Source organism: Poecilia reticulata, linkage group LG6 (genome assembly GCF_000633615.1).
Source record: "Poecilia reticulata strain Guanapo linkage group LG6, Guppy_female_1.0+MT, whole genome shotgun sequence".
In the NCBI taxonomy this organism is placed as follows: Eukaryota; Metazoa; Chordata; class Actinopteri; order Cyprinodontiformes; family Poeciliidae; genus Poecilia; species Poecilia reticulata.
The window spans coordinates 14,856,819-14,881,424 of NC_024336.1; the positions used below are offsets into that span (position 1 = coordinate 14,856,819).

At 37.8% G+C, this 24,606-nt stretch overlaps 2 protein-coding genes across 4 annotated transcripts in view; both read left to right on the top strand.

Moving 5' to 3' along the window:
- The window catches only part of slc17a8 (solute carrier family 17 member 8), a 23,316-nt gene extending 16,529 nt beyond the window's left edge, over positions 1-6,787 (top strand). Inside the window, exons 5-13 of the mRNA XM_008411458.2 lie at positions 90-204; positions 1,004-1,091; positions 1,732-1,818; positions 2,888-3,030; positions 3,102-3,251; positions 3,621-3,753; positions 4,011-4,121; positions 4,396-4,523; positions 5,272-6,787. Coding sequence (XP_008409680.1) covers positions 90-204; positions 1,004-1,091; positions 1,732-1,818; positions 2,888-3,030; positions 3,102-3,251; positions 3,621-3,753; positions 4,011-4,121; positions 4,396-4,523; positions 5,272-5,601 — 1,285 coding nt within the window. The 3' untranslated portion in view covers positions 5,602-6,787. The remainder of the gene's footprint in view (positions 1-89; positions 205-1,003; positions 1,092-1,731; positions 1,819-2,887; positions 3,031-3,101; positions 3,252-3,620; positions 3,754-4,010; positions 4,122-4,395; positions 4,524-5,271) is intronic.
- A 2,005-nt stretch (positions 6,788-8,792) lies between these two features.
- nr1h4 (nuclear receptor subfamily 1, group H, member 4) lies at positions 8,793-24,240 on the top strand. Of its 3 annotated transcripts, none has more exons than XM_008411459.1 (11): positions 8,793-8,939; positions 10,851-10,939; positions 11,055-11,218; positions 14,945-15,322; positions 18,766-18,906; positions 19,612-19,754; positions 19,829-19,927; positions 20,015-20,114; positions 20,524-20,670; positions 23,221-23,334; positions 23,454-24,240. In XM_008411459.1, the coding sequence occupies exons 3-11, from the start codon at positions 11,122-11,124 to the stop codon at positions 23,690-23,692; spliced, it is 1,458 nt and encodes a 485-aa protein (XP_008409681.1). In that variant the 5' UTR covers positions 8,793-8,939; positions 10,851-10,939; positions 11,055-11,121; the 3' UTR covers positions 23,693-24,240. The 3 variants fall into 3 exon arrangements, with proteins under 3 accessions (XP_008409681.1, XP_008409683.1, XP_008409684.1); XM_008411461.1 differs by having other exon boundaries at positions 10,894-10,939; XM_008411462.2 differs by lacking the exons at positions 8,793-8,939; positions 10,851-10,939; positions 11,055-11,218 and adding an exon at positions 13,150-13,365.
- The last annotated feature ends 366 nt before the right edge of the window (positions 24,241-24,606 follow it).

Sequence of the window (24,606 nt, forward strand, 5' to 3'; positions counted from 1 at the left end):
TATATATATATAAAAAGGCTCAGTGAAGGTTTATTTCCCCATTAGCATTTTCATTGAAACATTCCGATGAACCCTTGTTTTCTTCACAGGGTGTTTGGGGCTGCCATTTTTCTAACATCAGTGCTGAACATGTTCATCCCGTCAGCTGCCAGGGTGCACTACGGCTGCGTCATGTTTGTACGCATCTTGCAGGGGTTAGTGGAGGTAAGGAAAGAAAATTGTCAGCTAATAGAAAATTTGCAAATTAATTTAGGTTCCAAGAGGAAGAGAGAGAGGATTGAGAAGGCAGGTCACCCTCTACCAAGCATTTATTAAGTGTGAACCAGGAAAAATAATTCTAGATTTGTGTTCGAGTGACACATCGTCTTTCCTCAGACGCCTTAGTGATGGGTGTTTTTATTTTCTAGTTTTGCTCTAAAGTGTGATACTTTCGCGGACCACATCTATAGCCGTATAGCTGTTTCTGTGGTCCCTCTGAGGTTTACAGAACCACATAAGTAGAATTTCAAGGTAACATTTGTGTGCCTAAAGATTGTTTTATCAGTCAAATCAAATCAGTTTTTATTTAGGACCAAATTACATCAACATAACAAGATGTACAAGTAAAAACTCCCTCTAATATCTACTTTCTGCCATAACCCGGTCTTTGAGGTCATTTATGATCTTGATGTGGCTTCAAACTGTGTTGGATACAATTGGCTCTAGGGTGTTGGAGTGGAATCATCTGATTGTCATTAAGAGCAACGTGACAGAAAAATTTTTACTTTTTAGTTGGTATTAATTCCTTGGTTTCCAAAGAAGGAGAGCAAAATGTTTTACACCATCCTCAACTTTTATATCCAATCTTTGTCTTTATTTACACTTTTTCTCATCTCTTGAAAGAATGATCATCTACTAATAGTTGTGCTTTCCCCCCAAAAATCAGTCTAACTCTTAAAAACCTATCTCCTTTGCATCAAAGTCAGTCTTTGATCTTTGTCATTCTGCACCCTGCTCCCTTTAGGGGGTCACCTACCCAGCGTGTCACGGGATGTGGTCCAAGTGGGCTCCTCCTCTCGAACGCAGTCGACTGGCGACCACCTCATTCTGCGGTGAGCCACGTCTCTCCTTTCTTTAATCAGACAAACGCGCTGAGCTTTTTTACCCTTCCAAACATCGCCGATGCAACCTCCTCACAAGTCACAGGGAGAACAGCAAGTAAATGGACATGAGTGAGCTTGCTTTGCTTTGCAGATGCTGACCCGTGCTGCCTCTGTTGAAATTTGAATAACAGTGTCGCACTTTAAATTGGTACCATGACAACCCGTGCATCAAAACCCTCTTGACATTGTCTGTAAATGAACACAGCTCACCTGTGTAAACTGAAGGAGCTTCCCTGTCCATTCACCTAAATGAAGTGTCACACTGCTTAATGTCCAAAAACCCTCTCAGCGTTGCTGCTCTATAGAAATCAGCCGTGCTCACGAAGGCGTCAGACTGCAGAAAACAGGCTGAAACACCCTCTCAGTAAGGGCAGCACTAATGGCTCATTTTGACGATGTTTACTCAATGACTCTAATGCATGTCTTTGATTTGACTATGGTCATTAAGACACATTTGAACTCCCCGGTGTTGGTGACTTGTATAGTAATCCTGCAAAAAACAACAAAAAAAGCATAACCAAGGGAAAACATGTTTTATGATGAGTATCGCTGAGATGTGATGACTGACAGTGACATTTGATGTCATCAGGTTCCTACGCTGGAGCGGTTATCGCCATGCCTTTAGCTGGAGTTCTGGTGCAGTATGTCGGCTGGCCTTCGGTCTTCTACCTTTATGGTGAGGAACAACAAAACAAACACAAAATTCCCACAACCAACGTCATTTACACGTTTTAAGTCGTAGTAAAACAAGTAACAAAAATTTCGGTGTAATATTATTGGCACATTTTTAGTTCAGAAACATTCTCCATGAACAGTGTGTGTGGTGGGAGACCAACACAGCACACCATGCTAACTGCCCTATCCAATGGTCCTACATGGTGGCGGCAGTATCATGCTTTGGGTTTTCTTCAGCAAGTCCCTCTAGGGATAAGCATGTTGGATAATGAATGGGTGGATATTAACACTTCATTGTTATGGACTTCTATTGTAGCCCAAAAGTATCAAGGCAGTTTGCAAAACAAACAAATCCAGTTTATGCAAATTCAGTCCAGAAATCAGATTCAATGTCAGTTACATGTGGATCCTATTTATAAAACAATGCCATTAAGTTTGGATTATTATACCAATTCTTGAAAAGTTTTTACCCATAAAACTTCAAGTCATTGACTTTGCAGCAGTTTCTCAGTTAAAGCAAAGCATGTAGTGTCACTGGAGAGCAGAGCAATGCCCCAAAAAAAACAAAGCTATCTCATTATTAGACTGGTGTAATGTTTGGTTTCTAAGTTTAATAGAGTCATTAGAAAATACACTAAGCTTGTTTAGCAGGAGGAAAATATACGGTTCAATTTCACGTAAGGTCCTTTTCATAATCTGTGTGCGGCACGTTGCTCCCTGCTAGTTGTACTCTGTCTGGTTTTTGCACCTCGGTTTTTATCTAAAACGCTTGATTAAAATGATTAACACTCACACGAAAGCCGTACCTTCGCCAGCGTATTTTAATAAAAAGCCACTCTGATTTCACCGCGATACGATCTCATGATTTATTGATGTAAATTAGCATTTTCCTGTCCTACCTCTGTGACTCATGCTGGGACTATTTTTTAATAACGGAAATTTCTGTGATCCAGAGAGGGCGTGTGCTGGGGTTTAATTAATTTGTCCTACGCTCACTCATTCATGCTTTTATAAAAAAGCTCCGCAGATAACTACAGTGTGAACGTAATCTGCTCTTGTCTCGTTTGAAGGGGTGTTTGGGATCCTGTGGTATATCCTGTGGCTCCTCCTGGCTTATGGGAGTCCCGCTCAACATCCCACGATCACACAGGAGGAGAAGATGTACATCGAGGCTGCCATCGGTGAAACAGCCAACCAACTGAGCGCTACAGAGGTGTGCATATTTAACGAGCTCTGGATGTCAGGCTTTGTTTTAAACCTACTCACACGTTTGACCTTCGACAGAAATTCAAGACCCCCTGGCGTCGTTTCTTTACCTCCATGCCGGTCTATGCTATCATTGTGGCAAATTTCTGCCGCAGCTGGACCTTCTACCTGCTCCTTATCAGCCAGCCGGCATACTTTGAGGAAGTGTTCGGCTTCCCCATCAGCAAGGTTAGCCTCATGGACAGAGTTGTCAATTTTAAGAGTAAAAACTGATCCTGTGGTTGCATCAAGAAGTACTCAAACCCTTCTGAAAATTAGGTTATATGTCATTTGTCAACCAATCTGACCAAATGTTTCCTGTTTTAGTTCAAATAGCCAAAATTATTTCTCTGTGGTTTTCTCCAATTTCCTCTTTCCTAACTGTTTGACAAAATGTTGCTTCCCTCCTTTTTCGAATGAACATTTCTTGCTTTTGGGATGCAAGAAATGTATCAGGCTCAGCACTCAGTGTCACCTGAATAAACATAAATGATTTATGCATGTATGGGTGTTTTTAATCTGTTATTTAATGCGTTACTTCTTATTTAATGTGTACAGGTGGGGATCTTGTCTGCCCTCCCCCACATGGTGATGACAATCATCGTCCCTATCGGAGGGCAATTGGCGGATTTCTTACGAAGTAAAAAAATTATGTCAACAACAAATGTGAGGAAGCTCATGAACTGCGGAGGTACACGGATGCAACCATTTCTCAAATATTACTGATTTAATACGAACCACTTATTTGGAAATTAAACTTACCTTTACARAATCCCTTCCAAATGATTCACATTGTCTGATCAGATAAAGTTCGTTAATTCATTTCTCTGATTAGGTTGGATAATAATAATAATAATAATAATAATAATAATAATAATAATAATAATAATAATAATAATAATAATAATTCCTTTACATTGGCTCATTTTTGTTTGTTTTTTGTTTCAGGATTTGGTATGGAGGCCACCCTTTTGCTGGTTGTTGGATTTTCTCACACACGAGCAGTCGCCATTTCCTTCCTCGTGCTGGCTGTAGGCTTCAGCGGATTTGCCATTTCAGGTTCTTAAGACCTCAGATTTGACTTCATTCAAAAACTGTGTTGAACAGGGCGAAAATATGCAGTAAACAGGATTTGCACAAAAACCTTTTTTCTGCTGTTTTTAGTAATAATTTAAGTCTGGAGAACCACCAGTTTCCCTTTGTTGCAGTATAAAGCAGTGAGGCTTTTGGTGTGGGGTTCTCTAGAAAACCAACAAATTCAAGTGTGGATGTAGATCTGTTTTCATGTCTGTGTGTAAATTTCACTTAAAATTTATTTATGCTGTGTTCTCAGGTTTTAATGTCAACCATTTGGATATTGCTCCTCGTTATGCCAGCATCTTGATGGGCATTTCCAATGGAGTTGGAACGCTGTCTGGAATGGTGTGCCCCCTTATTGTTGGAGCTTTGACTAAAAACAAGGTAAAAAAAAATCTCTAGATAATTCAGTGCTGTAAGAAAGTATTCAGTCCCTTACACGTGGCTTTTGTTTCTGTTTTTGCCACAGAAACAAAAGTATGTTTTTGCCATTCTTAAATCTTTTACATTATTTAAAAAGTTAATACAAAAACTCAATAAACTGAGTTTACAAAAATAGTTTTCAAATGATTATGAGAAAAAAAAAATCAACTTCATTTTGGTTATTTGGAGCCATGCTGGTGTACGTTATGGGAAAATCCAAGTGTGTTTGTGTTGTGTAAAAGTTAAGAATCTCTTTGTGTTTAATTAAAAATAATTAAAAGCGATTAAAAGTACTGACTCTCTACTTTGGGAAGTTAGCAAGTCTGTCAAATAAGAGGGCAGTAGAAACTGCAAAAGGAAAAGGAAAGTTAAAAAAAACAATTAGTGGTGAATTTATTATAAACTGTTCAATGCTTTTTTTATTCAGACATCACATTTCACAACATGTTTTGTGGTTTTAAAGTAATATACGTTATTGCTTGAGCCTCATGTAAGTTTTATATTATGAAACAGCCACAAAATTTCCCAGAAATTGATGTTTGTGGATTTATTTTGTACCATTTATTTGACCAATCCCTATATTGTCTCTGTGTAACCTAGCTAAGCTTTTATCATTACAATTGTTACGTGCAACTTGTGAATTTATAACCTAATCTCAGTATTTCATCTGTGAGAGATCAGTGAACCTTCCTCTTCCGTCTTCCCACAGACTCGTTTGGAGTGGCAGCATGTCTTCATTATCGCCTCCATGGTGCATTATACAGGAGTCATCTTCTATGCTATCTTTGCGTCAGGGGAGCAGCAGGACTGGGCCAACCCCGAGAGCCAGAGCGAGGACAAATGCGGCATTATCGATGAGGATGAGCTGGCGGAGGAGTCAGAACTTGCCAACGACGGTGGCTTGACTTCCCAAAAGAGCTACGGAACGACAGACAATTCATACGGTCAAAAACAGGGATGGAAAAAGAAGAGAGGGGTCACCATGGAGGGGGAGGAGGAACACTATGGTAACGGGGACTACCAGGATGGGTACCAGTGAGACAGCATGCGGATTACAATTAGAGGACTTCCAGAACCCTCGGATGAAACTGAAGGTCTGATTTCACACCGGAGGACGAGTTCAAGGGAAACAACGGGAGCTGCAGCATCAAAAGCAGCCCAAGGCAGACTTTTTCAGCTTTCAGTGAAGAATGTACAATACTGTACAATAGTCTCAGACCTTCCGTAATTTCTGAATATTTTGTTTCCAGAAAGCCAGACAATATGTTAGCTGACAACAACCACAGAACAAGAGATTATCACTTGTTGATCTATACTAACAATCACAATCTGGCTCCTTGGAAGCAAAACATAAAGAAATGAGGGTTGAGTTATGTTTTGCACAGTACTTTGGTTACCTGATATGGACCAAAATGTAAAAGCAAATATTTGACATTATTTTAAATTAGAGAGCCACTGGAAAAACAGAATGTGTCTATCACAAAAAAACATATTTACATATTTAACATCTGTTTTGTACAATCCAGCACCATACTGAAGACACATGAGCAACACATATCAACTTCCAAACCAATCTTTTGTTTTCCTACAGGTGACGCTGATAGCAGTTTATGTTAGTCCATGTGGACAGTCCATGAGATGTTTTGTGTCAGCTATGCAACCTGAAAAAAACCTGAAGGAATGTAAAGATTAGACCTCAGTAGACCACAGCTGTTATGGTGTCAGTCGTATTAGGGTTTCCAGTGTACATCTGCTGTTGGTGAATGGTTGCACTGTGTTACTGCTTTGCTTCTTTGAGCAGGTTTTGGTTCACCAYATGCTCGGAAATCCTCTTTAAATCAGAGTTATTATTTGCGGAGCTTTAGGCTCCATATTTCAATTGGACAAAATGAATGTTGAATGTTTTTTTTTCTTCCCCTTTTTGTCTACATGGAGATCCGGTTAGAAACAGTAACAGAGTATTTTGCTATAATCACAGAAGAATGTGTAAAATGTTCAACAAAGAAAATGTGCTGTAAGTTTTAACTTAATAGGCTTGATTTGCACACAAACACGTCTGGTGTAAAAACAAATAACTGCATTATTGAAGATCATAGAGATGGTTTATGGATTACACCATGAAAGGCTTTAAGGTTCTGGATTAAGAGATCATGTTTATGTGAATGATGAACATTTTTTTGTTCCTTTGTGAAATCATGAAATTTAAAAAAGACTTTATAAAATGACTAATTGCTTGGTTATTGAAATGGAAGCTGAATCGAAAGTTTACATATTAATCAATATCTTCAGTTATAATTCATTGCGCTGAATTTAAGGATGGCATTCACTGCCCTTGGCATATTGTTCTCCACCTCCAAACAAGACTCTTAGAATAAAAGCCTTAAACAGTAGCAAGCTCTTTCTACTGCTATTATTAAAGTGCCTACCTGTGCAATCATAAAGAGGTATTTTTCATGGGATGTGTGCAAGGAGGTAATCTTTAGTCTCTAAGAAAACAGCAAAGCCAGACTGAGGTTTTCTAGAGTGAAGGCAGAAAATAAGCAAGATTGCATGAGTAATGTTTTTCATACGGATGGGTCTTTAAAAAACAGAAGAAAAAGTGAAGGCTGAAATGGGATGAAACTCTGCAACATTGCAAAAAAAAAAAAAAAATACAATAAGTCCACCAAGGATTAAAAAAGGGAAAGTCCTGCGGAGAGTTAAAGATCAGATCCTAAAATCTGTGGGATCTTGTGTGAGGCGTTGAATCAATCTGAGAGAAACTGAAACATCTTACAGCTAAAAGCAAAGAGTGGAGTAAAAATACTTCAGACTGAAGTCTGAGGTAAGCATCTTACTAAAGTTATTTTGGACAAAAAAAGGAAATTTTGGCTATTAGTCAGTTGTTCCTCAGTTTTAAAAACACAATTTTGATTTCGTAAAAAACAAAGTTTTTTTTTTGTTTGTTTTTACTGATAATTATCCACTTTCTTCTCCAGAGAGGAACAAATTAGTAGACACCAAATTGTGAACATTTTCTAATAAAGATTTGATAATTTAACTGGCATGAAGTTTGGATCTAATGATAAACAGTTGGATGTGATAAATCTCTGAACAGAAGCAAATGTTAAAATCAAATAGAACAACTCATGACTGGTGTTTCTTTAAATTATCAAGACGTGCTCGTAATAATGATTGTTTATGTAAAGATGGCAGCATTTTTTTAAAACACATCTGTTTCCAGTCACACTATAAACATCCTCAGTGTTATCTATCCTTGTGCGCCTGCTTCATAATTACTAGACACATTCTTGATTTCTACTTTTAGCTTCTTCTGTTCAAGACATTTCAGCCTGTAAAACTCTTTAAATAAGGTTTGTGTGATTTGGCTTTGGAAAATCTGATGATTACACCCTTTCACTCTGTGATAAGAAATTTCAAGGTTATGGACTTTGTTGCCTGTTGTCCTTGTAGTGCTGCTGCGTTGTACTTTCCAGTAACAACAATGCACTCAGCGTGGGATCAGAGAGAAAACCAGTCAAAGGGAGAAAAAGCAACTAAAATCTGAAGGTTTCCTCAAACTCAACTGTTTAAACGTGAATTAAACATGGGTTTGTTTGCGTTGTGTTATTTCATTCCTTGCATGCTCTTAAATGCAGAGCAGATAGTCCACAAACAGCAGCCAATGGCAAAGGTTCTGTTTATTTCAGGGAGACCGTCTGTTGACTCAGAAGGGCCTCTTCAGATGGAGCAACAGCCCATCAATGATTAAGCCGTCCCGTTTTAGGAAAAAAATAAGAATTAAAAGTCAAAAATGAATTTATTTACAGGTTTATTTCTTATTAAAATGTAAAAAGAGAGGGAAAAAAGGGGCAGAGATCCATGATTCCTGACAGTGTCAACCGCCCCCCCAAAAAATCCCAAACCAATCGATTGACTGATGAAACGGCTTGGGTCAGTTCAAGGACGCACTCAGCTTCGGAGATTTTCCATGACAAGAGCAATTTTAAAAACCCCAAATATAAATGAAAAGACAAAAAAACAACAGGAATATCCCCTTTTGTTTCATTTTGTTAAAAATATTCCAATCTGCACATCCTAGTGATCACAGCAGTAGTTTGAGTCGTGCTAATGATGTGTATGATGTTTGTGTGAGAGTGGGAATTCATGAGGAGGCCTGTTCTGATAAAAAGCACTGGGGGAGTGGGATGACATGGACAGGAGCGGACAGTTTAATTAATAACCACCACCCGTTTCTCTCTCTCTCTCTGACCTCAACTGGTCGCACATCTTCTCACTGGAGTCGGACACATGCGACTTAACATTTGAATATTGATGGAGCTGTAAGCGCACGCAAAGACGGAAGGAAAGTTTTCCACATCAGTTGGGCAGGAGAAGGTAAGAACTGTCAGACGAAGGACGAGTGAAGGGTTTGGAGTGTGTGTACTGTCGTGGAAAGGAGACAAGACTGTACAACTGTACCGACAGTCACAGGAAAGACTAAATACAACCTATAATTCACCAGTTTTTGGAACCAACTTTATCACCTCAATAACTTTAGGTTGTTTTTTGAGACGTTACACATTTCTGACATCGCGAAGAGATTTGCTTCTCTTTTGTTTGCAACATTAAGTTTCTTATCGTAGGCAATAATTACTATATAGACTGGATTGAAGTCGCTGCACATCATTATAGTTTGAGATCTGGGCTTTGGATAGACCATCGCAACACATTGTTATCTTTTCTTAAACCATTGGCTTGTGGATTTTCAGCAATGTTTGAGATTGTTGTATTTAAACCACTTTGAGACAAACTCTAGATTTTGGAAAGAAAGACATCAAACTTACATCAGATAAATTTTCACCTTCACTTAATGAGTGCAAGCTGCCAGGTCCGGTAGCTGCTAAACAAGCCCAAATCACCACTCCTCCACCACCATGCTTGACAATAGGTTTAAGATTTTTGTTGCTCTTCTGGAACGGCTTCTGATCACTAAGGAGGACGTTGACAGATGTAGCTATATGGTTTGAAATAAATAACTCAAGACTAAAAATTATTAATGATTTTTAAAATGAGATACTGATCAGAACCAGATTTCAGAGATTAATAGTTGATTTGTTCATTTGGAAGTTTTACGTATACAATACAAAAAAATAAAACAACTGCAATATTATGTAAAACTATTGTAGTTCATTAAAAAGAGATACAATCGTAGAAAATGTAATTTTAATTTGAAACCATATTGTGATAATTAGCAAAACATTAAGTCCAGAAAGAAATATAATTTATAATTTTTTTGTCCAAATCGCCCTGCTCTATTTTCAAGTAAAACAAACTCTGAACTTAGAAAGTATAGCTCAAGGAAGTAATGCTATGTAAGTAAATGTGTGGACTAGATAATGTGAAATGAAGAAAGTATAACCAGCTGGTAAACGGATATAAATGTGAGTTCTGATCATTGTAGTCTTTGAAACATAATTTGTCCCAATTTTGTTAATTTTTTTAGTATTACATTTGTACAGATTTTTCTTTCTTTTCTTCTTCGTTTAAAACAAACAAAGTCTGAAAGAAAAATGAAAACATCTCTGTCAGTGATTGAAAACAAGTGTAGGTGTAATGAGCTTCTGCCTGGACTTTTCAGTAAATAACGACCGCAAAGCAATAATTTCTGCTTGTTTGCTTTTTTTGCACAAAAACAAAAAAATGAAATATCATGCACTGTACCATAAATTATTAAGCTTAAGCATCTCTTCTTTGGTCATCTGTCCATTCTGATGCAACTTTGCTAGTAAAGGTGATGCTTTAGATACAGTCATCGTTCTCCTGACAACTAAAACAAGCTGTTCTTGTTCAATCACTTCTTAATTGTTCGGTTATTCTAAGTGATACAGAGTCTGACGATGCAAGTATGCAGCATTTCTTATTTTTCGAAAGGCATTGGCATGGTATTCTTCTGCTTAAATCTTATCGGTGTAGTACTGATTTTTCCCATGACTACATTAACCGTGGCTGCACGTTTAGTCTTCATGTGGGATGGAGGTTATTGAATCCAGGTGGGCTGCTTTTTCATCTCGAGGGAAATTACATTGACTTAATTAAAACAATGTGGCAGAGCTGTCGATAATGTCCAAAGTGACCATTTTGTGGCTTTGCATGAAGAATAAATTGAAGAACTTCTTAATTCTCTTCCAATGCTTCTCAGTTTCATTTAATTTATGCAAAGCTTTAAAATGAATCACAAAAACAGTTTGCGAAATAAGAGAAAAAACAGAAATAATTGTCTTGTTTGCATGATTTGCTCTTCTCAAGGCTTTGTAGTGACCTGACCTTCCTCCTTGTTCCTCCTGTTCAGAGCTGCTAAACATCTCGTCCCTAAACATCTCATCCTGACCTGTCAGGTGTGTTGATGATTTATTACACTGTAAAAATGGCCGGGATCCAAATGGTTCACTGAATGTTTGCTTAGAAAGGCTTCAGCAAAGTGCTAAAATAACATTTTAAATCTTTGTGCAGGAGCAAACGGAGACATATTGCAACCCTTGTCTGGGATTTTGAAGTCGACCACAGAAAACCTTCCTGAATGAATGAGTGGGACGGCCCCGAGATCAATATGGTGGGACCGCTGCAAATCCCATCCAGTGATGAGTTCTCCATCTCTGAGAGCACACACTTCTTTGGTAAGTGTAGATAGCAAGAACCACACACATTTAAAAAAAATAAAAAATCTCACACAGTAGAAAACTCAAAGTCAATTTTAATGTCAAAAAAAGGAAAGTGGAAGTGACAGCAGGGTGAGAGTTTGGTATGATGCAAGAACAAGGGTAGGTGTGCTCACACTTACTGTCATGAAACAGAAAATCTGCTGCAACAAAGACTAATGTCAAGAAGAAAATTCTCTGACAGCGGCTCTCAAATAAATGTTAACACATCTTTGTTAACCCTTTCATGCATAGTGGTCACAACGGTGGACAGCTATCTAAAAGCCATTTTCTTCAAATCAAATCAAATTTTATTTGTATAGCACATTTCAGCAGCAAGGCATTTCAAAGTGCTTTACATCATTAAACACAAAAACACAGAATCATGCAACATTGAATAAACAATCAAAAACATTATATTTCCCGCTAAGTCGAAGTTCTGCCCTTCAAATCGGCATAAAAAATAAAAAGAAGAAACAGCGGTGGGGGGGGACTCCTTTTCTTGTGCCTCTTGTGGATTTTTATGTTATAAATGCACACAGACCACTGAAGTGGACACTAATGCATCATAAAATACACTAACAGCTACTGGCCATCAGCTGCAAATGTTAGAAATTATTTTTGTTAAATCCAATATGGCCGACAGACCAAAAAGCATACTAACCGACCCGGTCCCTCCTTCGACTGTAGACGACACTTGCAGGTAAAAAAAATATTGTGACATCAGATAACCCCTAAAGAACAATACTACTGATGCATTTTTCAAATAACAACTTTGCATTTGGAGAAAATTACAATTGATCACCTAAAAAATTAAAAAATTTACAAAAATCTTTTCCTACCTATTTTTTATGCCTTAAAAAATTGGAAAAAAATCCTGACACAAAGGATCATAATTAATGGCTGAAAGGGTTAAAATACCAGGGTTTGATGATGAGAAAATATTGATAATATTAGGCCAGTCTACCTGATTTCCCCACATTTGAAGAATGATGGGTTTATTGGCGACTGAACGCTGAAAGTAAATCAAAAGTTCTTTCAACAAGGTTTTAGCTTAAGGGTGTGCAAATTCATGCAGCCATGTTATTCCACCTTTTGCCTTTATTTCTTCTCCTCCTAATAGATTTACTTGATTTGAAAGAAACAGGCAACGAAATTCCATGTACGATGTTGGTGTTTTCTTATCTTAACAATAACACTAAGTTGAAAACTTGAATAAATCTCAACTTTAAAATTCTACACATATTTACCAACAACGCACCTATTTATTTCAGTCCATATTGTTAAATTGTTTAAGGCTAAGCTAATGGATACGAATAGTGCAACCATTACCTCCTGATCCGAAGATATTTAGCTCAGGTCATGTCCATAAACAAATCAAAACCATCCCAGCTTAAATTCCTCTGAGACAATCAGAAAGTTTATTCGTGGTATCAGTTGTAGGCAAATCTAAGTATTATCTACACAACTGTGAACAGAGGGTAGTTTTTATTCCAGGAAAAGCCGCGTTACACAAACTCCTGAGCACACCCTTTACACAATAAACCATCAGAGCGCGTTAAGTCTAAAACCTAAAGGCGCTGAAGGGCGGTCCTGCCTACAGCAATTACAGTATATGACTTTATGTACAAGGACGGGTCAGTAAGAAGAAATGAACAATCCTCCCATCTTCTTTTGTTCTTATTTAGTCAAATTCAGCAGATCTGACAAATAGCTTTTCACACGACACAGCAACAAGGAAAATATTTTGTGATCCTTCACCTGTCCAAATGTATAAATGACCCTGCAGATCTCTAGCCATCATACAGTAGCAGTCAGTTTGTACCCAAACTCCTGAATCAACCAGCTACCTGTAATGATGTAAAGGCATCTTAACTCCGTGGTTAATGAGTAGCTCCAGCAACCTTTGCTCCCCTTCAGCATTTCTCAACCAGGCAGCAAGATGTTTTCACACCTTTAGGAAGTTGTCAGATCGACAAGCATGAGTAGGATATGATTTTTCTGTTAAAACTCAAGAAAAAGGCCGAACTACAAACCAGCACTGGGGAGGTGGGAGAGTAGAGACTCAGAATAGTCTGCATCTGGTCACATGGAGACGGCGATGGTCCAAACCCAGACATCCATAGGTTTGTGATTCTTCCTTCTCAACAAATATCATGTGAGGAAATGTCTTTGTTTTGCTGATTTTCTGAAGCTGTTTCTCTGTGTTGAATAGGTTTTCCTGCATGTTAACTCGTTATGAATTAATATCCTTATGAGCAAATTAGTGTCAACTTGTTTGGTGTAATGTTACTGTTATTGCTTGTCTGAAAGACACAGTGTACTGGGAGCGGGTTGTTAATCATTTATGGCTTTATGGTATTTTGTGTGTCGCCTGGACAGCAAGTCTGACGGTTTTCACTGGAAAGAGGTTCTTCAGGTCGTGACATCGTCAGCTGCAATTACACTGTAGTTATAGTGTACTACTTAAGCTGTTAGTTTTAGCATTCCCTGTTTCATTGTCAGAATAGTTTGGATTACTCTGAGTTGCATAATTTTTCTGCTTAAAAAGTTGATTTTTGTTATTTAACTCTAGCTTTTGAGGACCCCGTGTTTTGTCATCTAATTGTTATGCACAAATCCCCTTGGTCATCATTATCTCCCTCAGATAAGGATTTATCAGATACTCATGTTTTATTACCGTCTGTCTGAAGTAGTTTTGTTTTCGTACATTTGGTTGTATGTTTTTATCACAGAGAATTATCGTCTAAATTGACTACAAGCTGTTCATTGTTTATGTCCCAGCATTCGACTTCCATTGACACTTAGACTCCACATTTATATTCAATGTTATGGTTTCTATCATTAAAGCTGCTGTAAAAATTGATCTCTATAACTGGCTCAAGGATCATATTTGATTCATGCACTGATGATTTACCATCTGAAACTCCTCATAGTCACGTGGAACACTTTACTCTCTTTTGGCTGTTTTGGTTTTATACTTTTTGATTTAGTAGCATAATTTTTTTAACCACTGTAGGACACTTTTTCCTCTACAAATTAGATTTTGATAAGCAGTATTAGTTGTATGCTTCTCTGAATCATAAATCCAACAAGAATAATTTATGAATTTATGAAGAAACAATGCCTGTAGGGCTTGACACAAGTGCAAAAGCAGCCCAGCTGGGAAAGAGTTGGTCTGTAAGCTGGGAAAAAAGATATTTTAAAAACCTGTTTTTGACATTCAGACCATCAACTGTCTTTTTCACATTGACCAAAAAAGAAAAAAAATGCCTCTAAGCCCAGAATGAAATGTCAGGGTGTTTTTTTGTTGTTGTTTTTTCATTTTGTAGTATAATGGTAAATGATAAATTATGCTGAAATAAAAGCATGTATAATAATTAACTAAAACACATCGATATTAATGAATGATTTAACTTGTTGCCAGCTTTTGTCAGAATTGAAAAATGTTGGTAGTTTGATCTCAGAATTCATGTGTCGCAATATTTTGTGGGAAAAAAATTTGTACATTTCCCATGATGCGCTAATCATGAGGTCTATTTGTGCAATGTGTTAAAATAAAGCGGGTCATATCCATAATAAGAATGACCACCTGAAGATGTTGATGCAAAACCGAGCAGAGTGATTAATTTATTGTTGTTCTGGACCACAACATGTAATCGCCACTGAGCGTTTCTCTAAAACCTCTCTTCTTTTATTCACCAGACATACTGGCAGATCAAGGCAGTCCTCTTCTGCAGGACCCTGACATCTTACCATTCACCACTTACCCCAGTATGCATTATCCACCCTTGGAGCCAAACATGTCCGCCACTCCGTACTACTCCTCTCAGAACTATTACCCTCCATTCAGTGGAGACGAGTGGTACTCACACATGGGCTTATACGAACTGAGGAAAGGACCCCTGGAGGGCAGCTATGGGACTGAAATCGACGAGGCCTCTTCTGTTGTGCCGGCTGTTTGCAAGAGGAACCGGCACCTGAACCAACCTGGAAGGATCAAGGGGGAGGAACTGTGTGTGGTCTGCGGAGACAAGGCCTCTGGATACCACTACAATGCTCTCACCTGTGAAGGATGTAAAGGTGTGTGGAGTTCCCACAGGAGATACAGCACTGTGGGAAAGTCTTGTGTTATCCTTTATCTCTGTGTAGTGTAACTGGAGGTTCTCGTTTTGTTTTAACGGCTGAGGCAGAAAGATGTTTGAACATTATTCTTTGAATTATTTAAGACTGGCTGAAGAGGGTCAGTGAACAACAAATTTATAGTCTTGCCACAGATTCTCAGTTGGGTTTAGAGCTGAACTTTAACCTTTCTAAGATATGAATATGGCAATACGTTTTCCCCCAAGTACCATAAAATACTATTTTATTAAGAGTATAAAATTCACATAGATCTCAACTGCATTAGTATCTCCAGAGTAATGGCTGTCTCCATGGCAAATTACCAGATGCCAGATTCGCAGAGTCCTTGGATTGAAGTTGCCCTGTCCACCTGAGCTCTGAATCTGTACAGCTCCTCCAGAGCTAACTTGAGCCTCTTGGCTGCTTGTCTTATTCATGTTCTACTGGTCCAGCCTGTCAGATGAGGTGAGGTAGATCATATTTCTACCTCACCATTTCAGTTTCTGAACCCGAGCTCTGTGAGATTTACAAAGATTTCTGGAAATCTCTTTATAACCTAACACTGCTTTTAGACTTCTCTACAACTTTAGATTTCTCTGCTGTGTTTCCTGGCCTTTGTGATGCTGTTTGTTCTCTAACAAACCTCTGAGATCATCACAGAGAAAATTTTATCTGTAAAAACATTGAAACACTAAGATAATTTCCCACCCGTTTTTTCAGTGATTTGCCACTTTGTGTTTTTCTATCGCCTAAAATCCAAATTAAAATTTTTATATTTTGTGATTTTAAATGTTGAATAACTTCAAAATGATAATCCTGGCAAGGCTCTGTATTACCATGTGAAGTTTGTTTAAAACTCAGTTGCATGCAGCTGTAATATAACATTTTATCTAAAAGCTCGACGACATTTTCCCTACATTGGAAATGTCCGTTCTTTGTATCTTTAGACCTTTAGAGCCTATTCATGACAGCAGTGTTTATTTCTACAGTCCAAACATCTGGCTAAGAATCATATGTGTGCATGAGACAACCGTCGCCAGTATTACACAATATTTAGAAATCTGTGATTAAATGTCCCACCTGAAAGGACTTTTCCTTTCTCCAAAGAAAATCGGTTTAGCTTTATAAAAATGCTGCACCCATTTCCTCAGGTGACTGCTTTTCAAGATTTTGAAACAGCAGTTTAAAAGTGCTTGTATAACAAGCACTAAATGCTGTTGAGTGAATGTTTAATTACCTGCCAAGGACAGGAAATAAATCCATTCAGCCTACGACATTGGTCAGGTTTTGGCCGACTGATGCTGACTTTATGAGGATAAAACAACTAAATGACTGTACGGAACAGTGGGAGTGAGCACTTTACGAGTTTTCCCTCAGTTTACAAATTATTAACTGGGTGAAAGCGACCTTCAGCGGCCTCTCCCTGTGTTTTTATTGCATTGTGAATTCAGTGGGATTCCTGTCGAACGGCAGGCTGAAGGGATATGAGTGTAATTCCACACGGCCGTCCTGGACAATGCCAGGCGTGTGCTAGCTGACCTGTGCTGCCGTTTCACCGAGAATAGATTCAAGTCTTCTCGGTAATGGTGCCCCGATTGGATTCCTTCTCACCTTTCTCCTACACAATGCACGAGCAACCTGAGCTTGGTCTCATCACTGCGTGTCATTGTGCTTAATGACGTCAGAATGTCTGGTCACTGTCCTGAAGTAAATGAGTCAAAGTGTTAGTTTGTGTTGCTATATTTGATGGGTCTAACTACTGTTAGAACAAGTGCTTTATTAAGGTCAGAGGTGAGGACGAGTTCAGACTGAAGAGTTGCTAAAAAAAAAACAACAATGTGTGTGCATTTTCACCTGAATAGGCATTCATCATTAGGAAACTGCTGGTCCATTTAAATGTAGTTATAATGATCAGATAATTAACATATTTCACACAACAGCAGGTAGAGAAAACAGGGTTGTGTTCCACTTCCACATCGGTGCAAGCTGGTTTTTGGATCAAATGTGTGCAAAACAAAAACTTAATCTCAAACGAATGCAGCCACTTTGTAGAAATTAAAAATATTTCTTACCATTTTGTTCATTCAGATTTTGTCAGAAATATATTGAATCATGAAACTATGAAGAGCAGGACCCAAAATGCAGGTGCAGGGTTTCCACCAGTGTATTACAAGACTGACGGGCCACCAGGCTTTACTTGTGCCCCCGCCAGGCTTAGCATTGCTTATTTATTTATGTTTTATTGGGTGTTTTTTTATGTTTGCATTTTGATATTAATCTTCCAGTAACACATAATTATCAAGGGATATTTTCAAATTTCTTGTCTACTTTAAGCATGTTTTAAGTCAAAAACACCACACGCTTCTGAGCACCCAACCACCGGGCTTAGCAAGTTTTCTGGTGGAAACCTTGAGGTGAAAATGAACTATTACTCAAAAAAGGGAAATTCAAAATCTTTCAAAAATAAAAGTCCAGGGGGAATCCAAAATAATAAATTACAAAAGAAACACGAGGAAAGAGACTGGTAAAGAGGAGGATTGGAGCAATTGAGATATTCAAGCTGGAGAGTTAATTTCTGAACAAGGATAAGTGGTTGATTAGAAACTGGATGCAGCTGTGAGGGAAGGGAAGAAAATGGGAGAAATGACTGAATATGCAGCTAAGTATATATAAACAATACTAAAGGACAGAGCAAAAGCACAATATATCTTAAAATTAAGAAATAAGCTGAATATAAAACTCAAACACTAAAATAAAGCAAAATAGAAAGCCAAAGATTATGACACATTGGCTGTCAGACGTTGTGCAGTGTCTACAAAATCTGCAGAATTAGAACAAAAGAAATGCTGAATTATGTTTTTTTAATTGACTGTGACTGTAATTACTTAATTTTGAAAAGCAAAGATAGACAGTGTGCAGGAGTGTAACTAAAAGAGTTACTTGATCCACAACAAATGTTTTATTCAGCATTGTTCATACACTTCAAAAATTAACACATGGCCCTTAAAATAATGAGGTGATAGCAATCAGACTGCTGACTTGTAATAACTGCTCTAATAAATAAATGTAAATATGATTATATCCCCAATGAAGAATAATAATAATAATAATAATAATAATAATAATAATAATAATAATAATAATAATAATAATAATAATAATAATAATAATAATAATAATAATAATAANAATAATAATAATAATAATAATAATAATAATAATAATAATAATAATAATAATAATAATAATAATAATAATAATAATAATAATAATAAAAAATAAAAACTATTGCAATTTTTTTTTGCAAATATAAAAAACAACACCCAGGAAACGGTGGATAGTCAAACTCAGATCAATGCAAGGCATCATGTGATGTTTTATCGTCCTCCTCTGCTTATGTTCAGGCTTCTTCAGACGAAGCATAACAAAGAACGCCGTGTACAAGTGCAAGAGTGGCGGCAACTGTGAGATGGACATGTACATGCGCAGGAAATGCCAGGAGTGCAGACTGAGAAAATGCAAGGAGATGGGCATGCTGGCTGAGTGTGAGTATGGCTGCAGGCCTGGAGAGGCGACAGGTGGACTTTTTAATTTAAATCATCAGAGAACAAATATGATACTGGAAAAGGTGAATCCTCATTCTTTATTCTGACATGACCTACTTAATTATCCTGGGATATAATGTGTCGTTTATGACATATGACACAGCTTTTGTTTGGTTTTCTGGAATGAAAGCAGTCAAGCAAAAAGTTCTCCCTAGAAACGATTGTTAATCAGCATGTGGGCACTGAAAGAGTTGCTTTAGCTTTCTCCCGGTAATGTTAGTTTTAGAAACCAGTTGTGAGTTCTGTTAATAGTTGGCAGTACAAAAGCACTGAAGGATAAACTGGACTCCTGTTGCTCATAAATACTTCAGTGCAGCTGTGATCAATATTGCAGCATGGAAGGCCTTCATGATACTATCTGTCCCTGTGGTAAGAGCTTAACTAATTAGGCAGGGAAAAAATGAAGAAGTGAATTTTTTTCTCTCTCATTACTGAACTCTTTAAAATTCCCTTTCCATATCTGAGCGTGTAAAAAGAGTATGTGCTCACTATATAATAACTGGGATCTTGAATGAATTCATGGGTTTTGATAGATATTAGTAAGGGATCTTTAAGTGATTTTGTTTAGTGTTTTTTTAAGCTGCTCTGGATACAAATCTGTGAGGTATTTAACTCAGAAAGTGAAGCCTTCATTGATGCCTACAGGCCTGCTGACAGAGATCCAGTGTAAATCCAAAAGGCTTCGCAAGAACACCAAGACCTCCCCGGGGCGGTCAACAGGAGACGAGACAGAGGGGGCGGACAGTGCGGACAACAAGCAGGTCACCTCAACCACCAAGCTGTCAAAGGTAAACACACATCTTATCGAGTACTGGAGAAATGTAGACGAGGCAAAATAAAGTGTTTTTGTTTTCAAATTTAGGAAAAGGTGGCAATTACTAAAGAGCAAGACGCACTCATGAAGCTCATCGTGGAAGCTTACAACAAACATCAAATCCCCCAGGATGTTACCAAAAAGCTGGTATTTGTTCAGCCTAATGTTGAATTATTCACAGTATGAGGAATAACTGTGAATAAACAATCAGTTTATTCTTGCTTTTCCTTCCAGCTACAAGAACAGTACAGCACAGAGGAGAACTTTCTCCTCTTGACCGAAATCGCAACAAGTCAAGTTCAGGTGTTGGTGGAGTTTACAAAGAATATTCCAGGTAAATCTGAGAATTTTGGCGAAACACAAAAAGCTTTTGTTTTAGAAATTGTTTTGTATTCCAGCCTTATAGTTACTTAATTAGTTTCTTTGGATCTGGACGAGTTGCATTTTGGGATCCTTTTATACCTACTTCATGTTGCCAAGCTGGTCCTTTGTAGGTGATCTCTTGACTCTACAGATCTAACTAGTAACTAGGCTTAAGTATGCCTTATGAAATTTAACTCAGCTGTCCAAATGCTGGGCTTAATCTAATTTATTCATGACTTAATTAGGAGAGGGCATTTACTTTTTCATTATTGGGTGAGGATAGTTTTGTATCTAGTGTAAACGTGCTGAAATGTTTAATACTAACAAAACAGCAAAACCAGATGAAATCAGTAAGGGGCCAAATACTTTGTCTTCGTTAGGGTTTCTGTCTCTGGATCATGAGGATCAGATCGCTCTGCTGAAGGGTTCGGCTGTGGAGGCCATGTTCCTGCGTTCAGCTCAAGTTTTCAGCAGGAAGATGCCAAAAGGACATACTGAGGTTTTAGAAGAGAGGATACGGAAAAGTGGTGAGTTTACTCACTATACACAGCGTTGGTAAAGTCAGATTTTATCTGGAGAAATAACTAAAACCTTCTTGATGCAACAAAGAGGAGTTTCCAACTCGACCATGAAAAATCTTTGAAAGCACTGAATTTAAATGAAGCATTCTCCTGATCCTGGTAAATTTTGAAAATTTCAATTCAGTTCTAGAGAAAAAATACATCAGCTTCTATGTTGAAATTAAAATTAAATGGATCAAAACAATTATAGCTGATTAGTTCTGTTTTCCCACTGATTATTCAGTTCTAGTCGGAAAATTTCAGCTTCTCATTACGAGCTTTAACATCATAATTATTTTTACATTTATTTTATTTGAATCATAAACATTTCGGCTTTCGTTCATTTGAATCACATCAACTGGGTGCAAATTTGAATTTCACATGAAAAATATACATACAAAATATTAATCTTGCCCAATACCACAAAAATGGAAAATTGTTTGGCATATGCAATTATTCAACCCTTTTGAAAACAATGCTGAAGTAAAGAATTACTTTGACATTACTATGATATTCATGCTCATGATGGGAATATGTAATGTTCAGGCCAAAATGTACATCAAAGATTATCTATGATTACAGAGTCAATAAAGCCATTTAACTGGTTGGTAACTAGACAATAAACATATTAGAGAGTCGAAGAAAATTATTGTGTCAAATAATTATGCTAATTATAAAGTTATTTGCAGATGATTTGTACAGTTGAACAAGCAATTTTTTAAATTTAAGCTTTAAAACATGTTCACTCAGATAAAAAGGTTGTTTCTGGAAACAAACAGAAGTCAGAAAGATAATAAACCTAAAAGATGTTTCAGCCGTGACTAAAAATACAATCAGGCATTGATTATTTATACCCTTTGTGCCCTTTAGCAATGAACAAGTCTTTGAGGTCAGCAGGCCTCCTTACCATCTACAGATTTAAATTCTGGCTAGGCAACTCTAAAACTTTAATATTACTTCCAGTTAGAAGGGAAATGTTAAACGACTACCTTCAGCCTAAATCTGCCAGGTTATGAATTATTGTAGGCCTAAATAAAACGTCTGTAAATGAGAAATGAGTGGGAATCTTGATGGCAGTAACTTTTGCTGGATGTCAACCATCCCTCCGTCTTTTGGTCTATCTGGTTGAGTCTGGCCAAATCTGGTCGGATCCTCGTTTAATATTTGATCTGCGTGATGCAGCGGAGAGATGTGCACTGACCTACTGATCCCGGGCTGGGTGTCGGTTGCACACGTACCCTGTGTGGGTTCGATTTCACTCCGTTCAGGTGTGCCTGCGTTGCTCCAGGTGAAGATCAGCAAACCCGACCTCTTTTGAGCCAACAGGTTTAGGTTATTAAAACGCACATACTGCCTCTCTGCTTACATAAATATCCCCTGGGCTGAATTGTTTACTGACCTGCTGCTTTTAAGAATCATTGATATGTATGTGAGGTGTCATCATGTCAACCAGGCTGGACAGTTAGACAGCAGTGATGATGGCACATGTGTGTGTGTTTGTGTGTGTCAGTGAGTCCCTGAGCGCTGCTCCTGGGTGAATGGTGAGGATAAGAGATAGTCACACTAAAGGCCAGTCGGGGAGAAAAAGGCAGCAAAGCTGTCTGAAGAGAGCATTGTTTCTTATCACGACATCAAAAGTGCCATTGTGCACTTCTTTCCCTCCGAGGCCCCCTGGCATTTCTGAAAGCTCCATGATGATGATGAGAACGATGATGATGATAATGATGTCTCCGGGTGGACAGATGCCCCCGGCTAGATCGACGAGCCTCTACAGCTCCCAAACGTTAAGCAGCAACCTGACTGAAGGACTTTGCACACTTTTAAATTTTTTTTGTCACAATTAAATATTGTGTCATTAACAAGTGTTAATATTGGACAAAGATACAGAAGACAAAGCGTTTTTCTAAAGTTTTTCTATAGTTTTTCTTTTGTTTGTTAAGATAAAGCGTGATCCAAGTTGGTTAAATCTGAGTCCAAACTTTGACTAGGCCTTTGAAAACACTTAGCTTTATTTTTCGCTGTGTTTCTGAGCCTGTCAGGATCATTATTCTCCTCTGTCACCTAACTATTCTTGAGTTTAAGGCCATGAACTGTTGGCTCAGAAGAATTTTTTTGTGTCAGAAACTGAGTTTGCTTTAAAAACCAATGAAAATTCTGACGCTGATGTATTTTTAGAGTTTACTGCCCAAAAAAAGTATATTTAATACTACAGTCAGCTTGTTTAAATTTGTTGTGATTTAACGATTTCAAATTAAATGCTATTCAAAATTAGGTGATATTTTACAACAGCAAAAAAGAAGTAAGCGTTCAATTTACTTAATCAGAATTATGGCATTTGAGTGTTTTTAGAGATCTTTTTAAAAAATTATTTTAACATGTTTTAGCTCACAAAATAAAAGCTGGTCCTGGTTCCTCGTCACACCTCTAAAGCATGTGAATCTTAAAATCAAAACCTTCACTTGCACTTAGCAACCTTTTAAGTAAAACGTATAATAAAAACCAAATTTGTTTCTGCAGGTATATCAGAAGAATTCATCACGCCCTTGTTCAATTTTTACAAAAGTGTTGGTGAGCTGCACATGGTGCAGGAGGAACAGGCTCTCCTCACCGCGATAACCATCCTGACACCAGGTGAGCCATCTTTTGCCTTCATTCAGTGCTCTTCATGGCGACTATTGTTCTACGTGTTTCCATACCCATACTCCTTCAAAGCTTACAGTATAATTAGAGTGCATTGTATTCCTCCCTAGACCGGCCTTATGTGAAGGACCAGCAGGCTGTGGAGCGACTGCAGGAGCCGATGGTGGAGCTGCTGAAGAAGCTGTGCGTTCTGCAGCATCCGCAGGAGCCGCAGTACTTTGCTCGCCTCCTGGGCCGCTTGACGGAGCTGAGGACGCTCAACCACTATCACGCAGAGATGCTCACATCATGGAGAGTGAACGACCACAAATTCACCCCGCTGCTCTGTGAGATCTGGGATGTGCAGTGACGCACGGTGAGCAGTGAAGGAGCCCGGGAAGAAGAGATGGACATTCCAGCTAAAAGGCTCCAGGAGTGGAACCGAGTTCATGATGGCAGACAAACAACCAGTCTGCTTTGGTTCTGCCTGAGTTTATAGATAGGTAATATTAGTGTATTATAGCAGCTTTTTCCATGTTCAAGTTTTATCATCAATATTTGGCTTAAAAAGCTGAAATTTAAAATGGATGAGTCAAAGAAGTACAAACACTGGAATTTTGTACAAAGCCAAGAAGGTGGTTGTAAGAGATTTAGATTAGTGTTTTACAATGGCCTTGTTTCTATTTTGTGCACAGAAATGTATGTTTTATGTGTTTTCCTTGATAATTGACATTTTCAGGGAAGCATTTTCATACAACAGAGGATACATTAATTACAGCAAATATAGAAAAATGTACCACATTTCTTCTAGCGAGTGTGAAAGTGTCTAAATGTTATTGGGTGGCTGAAAAAAATGTTATCAAATATTATTCAAATGCCAAATTATTTATTTCTTTTATGAAATAAATTCATTATTTAATCTCACAAAGCATATTCTTTCTTATTTATGACTGCAGTTAGCCTTCTAACATCAGGAACACTTATTAAAAAGGACAATAGCAAAAAATATAGCAATATAGCAAAATTGTTTACCTATTCTGGATCACTTTGCATATTTATTTTGTCAGTTTTTGTCCCCTTTTTTCCTTCTTGCTCATATTATAATAGGCTAAGAGTTAGCAGATTACTTTCACTATCAGTGAGGTATTTAGAAACAAAGTGCAAAGAGCACAGAGGTGTAGGAAACGACTCCATGCAGGTAGTGGTGCTAACCGAGTGGCTTTGTTTCTACACTTATCAAGTATTCAGGATGCTCTGGAAAGAGAAGGAGCAAATCTAATGATT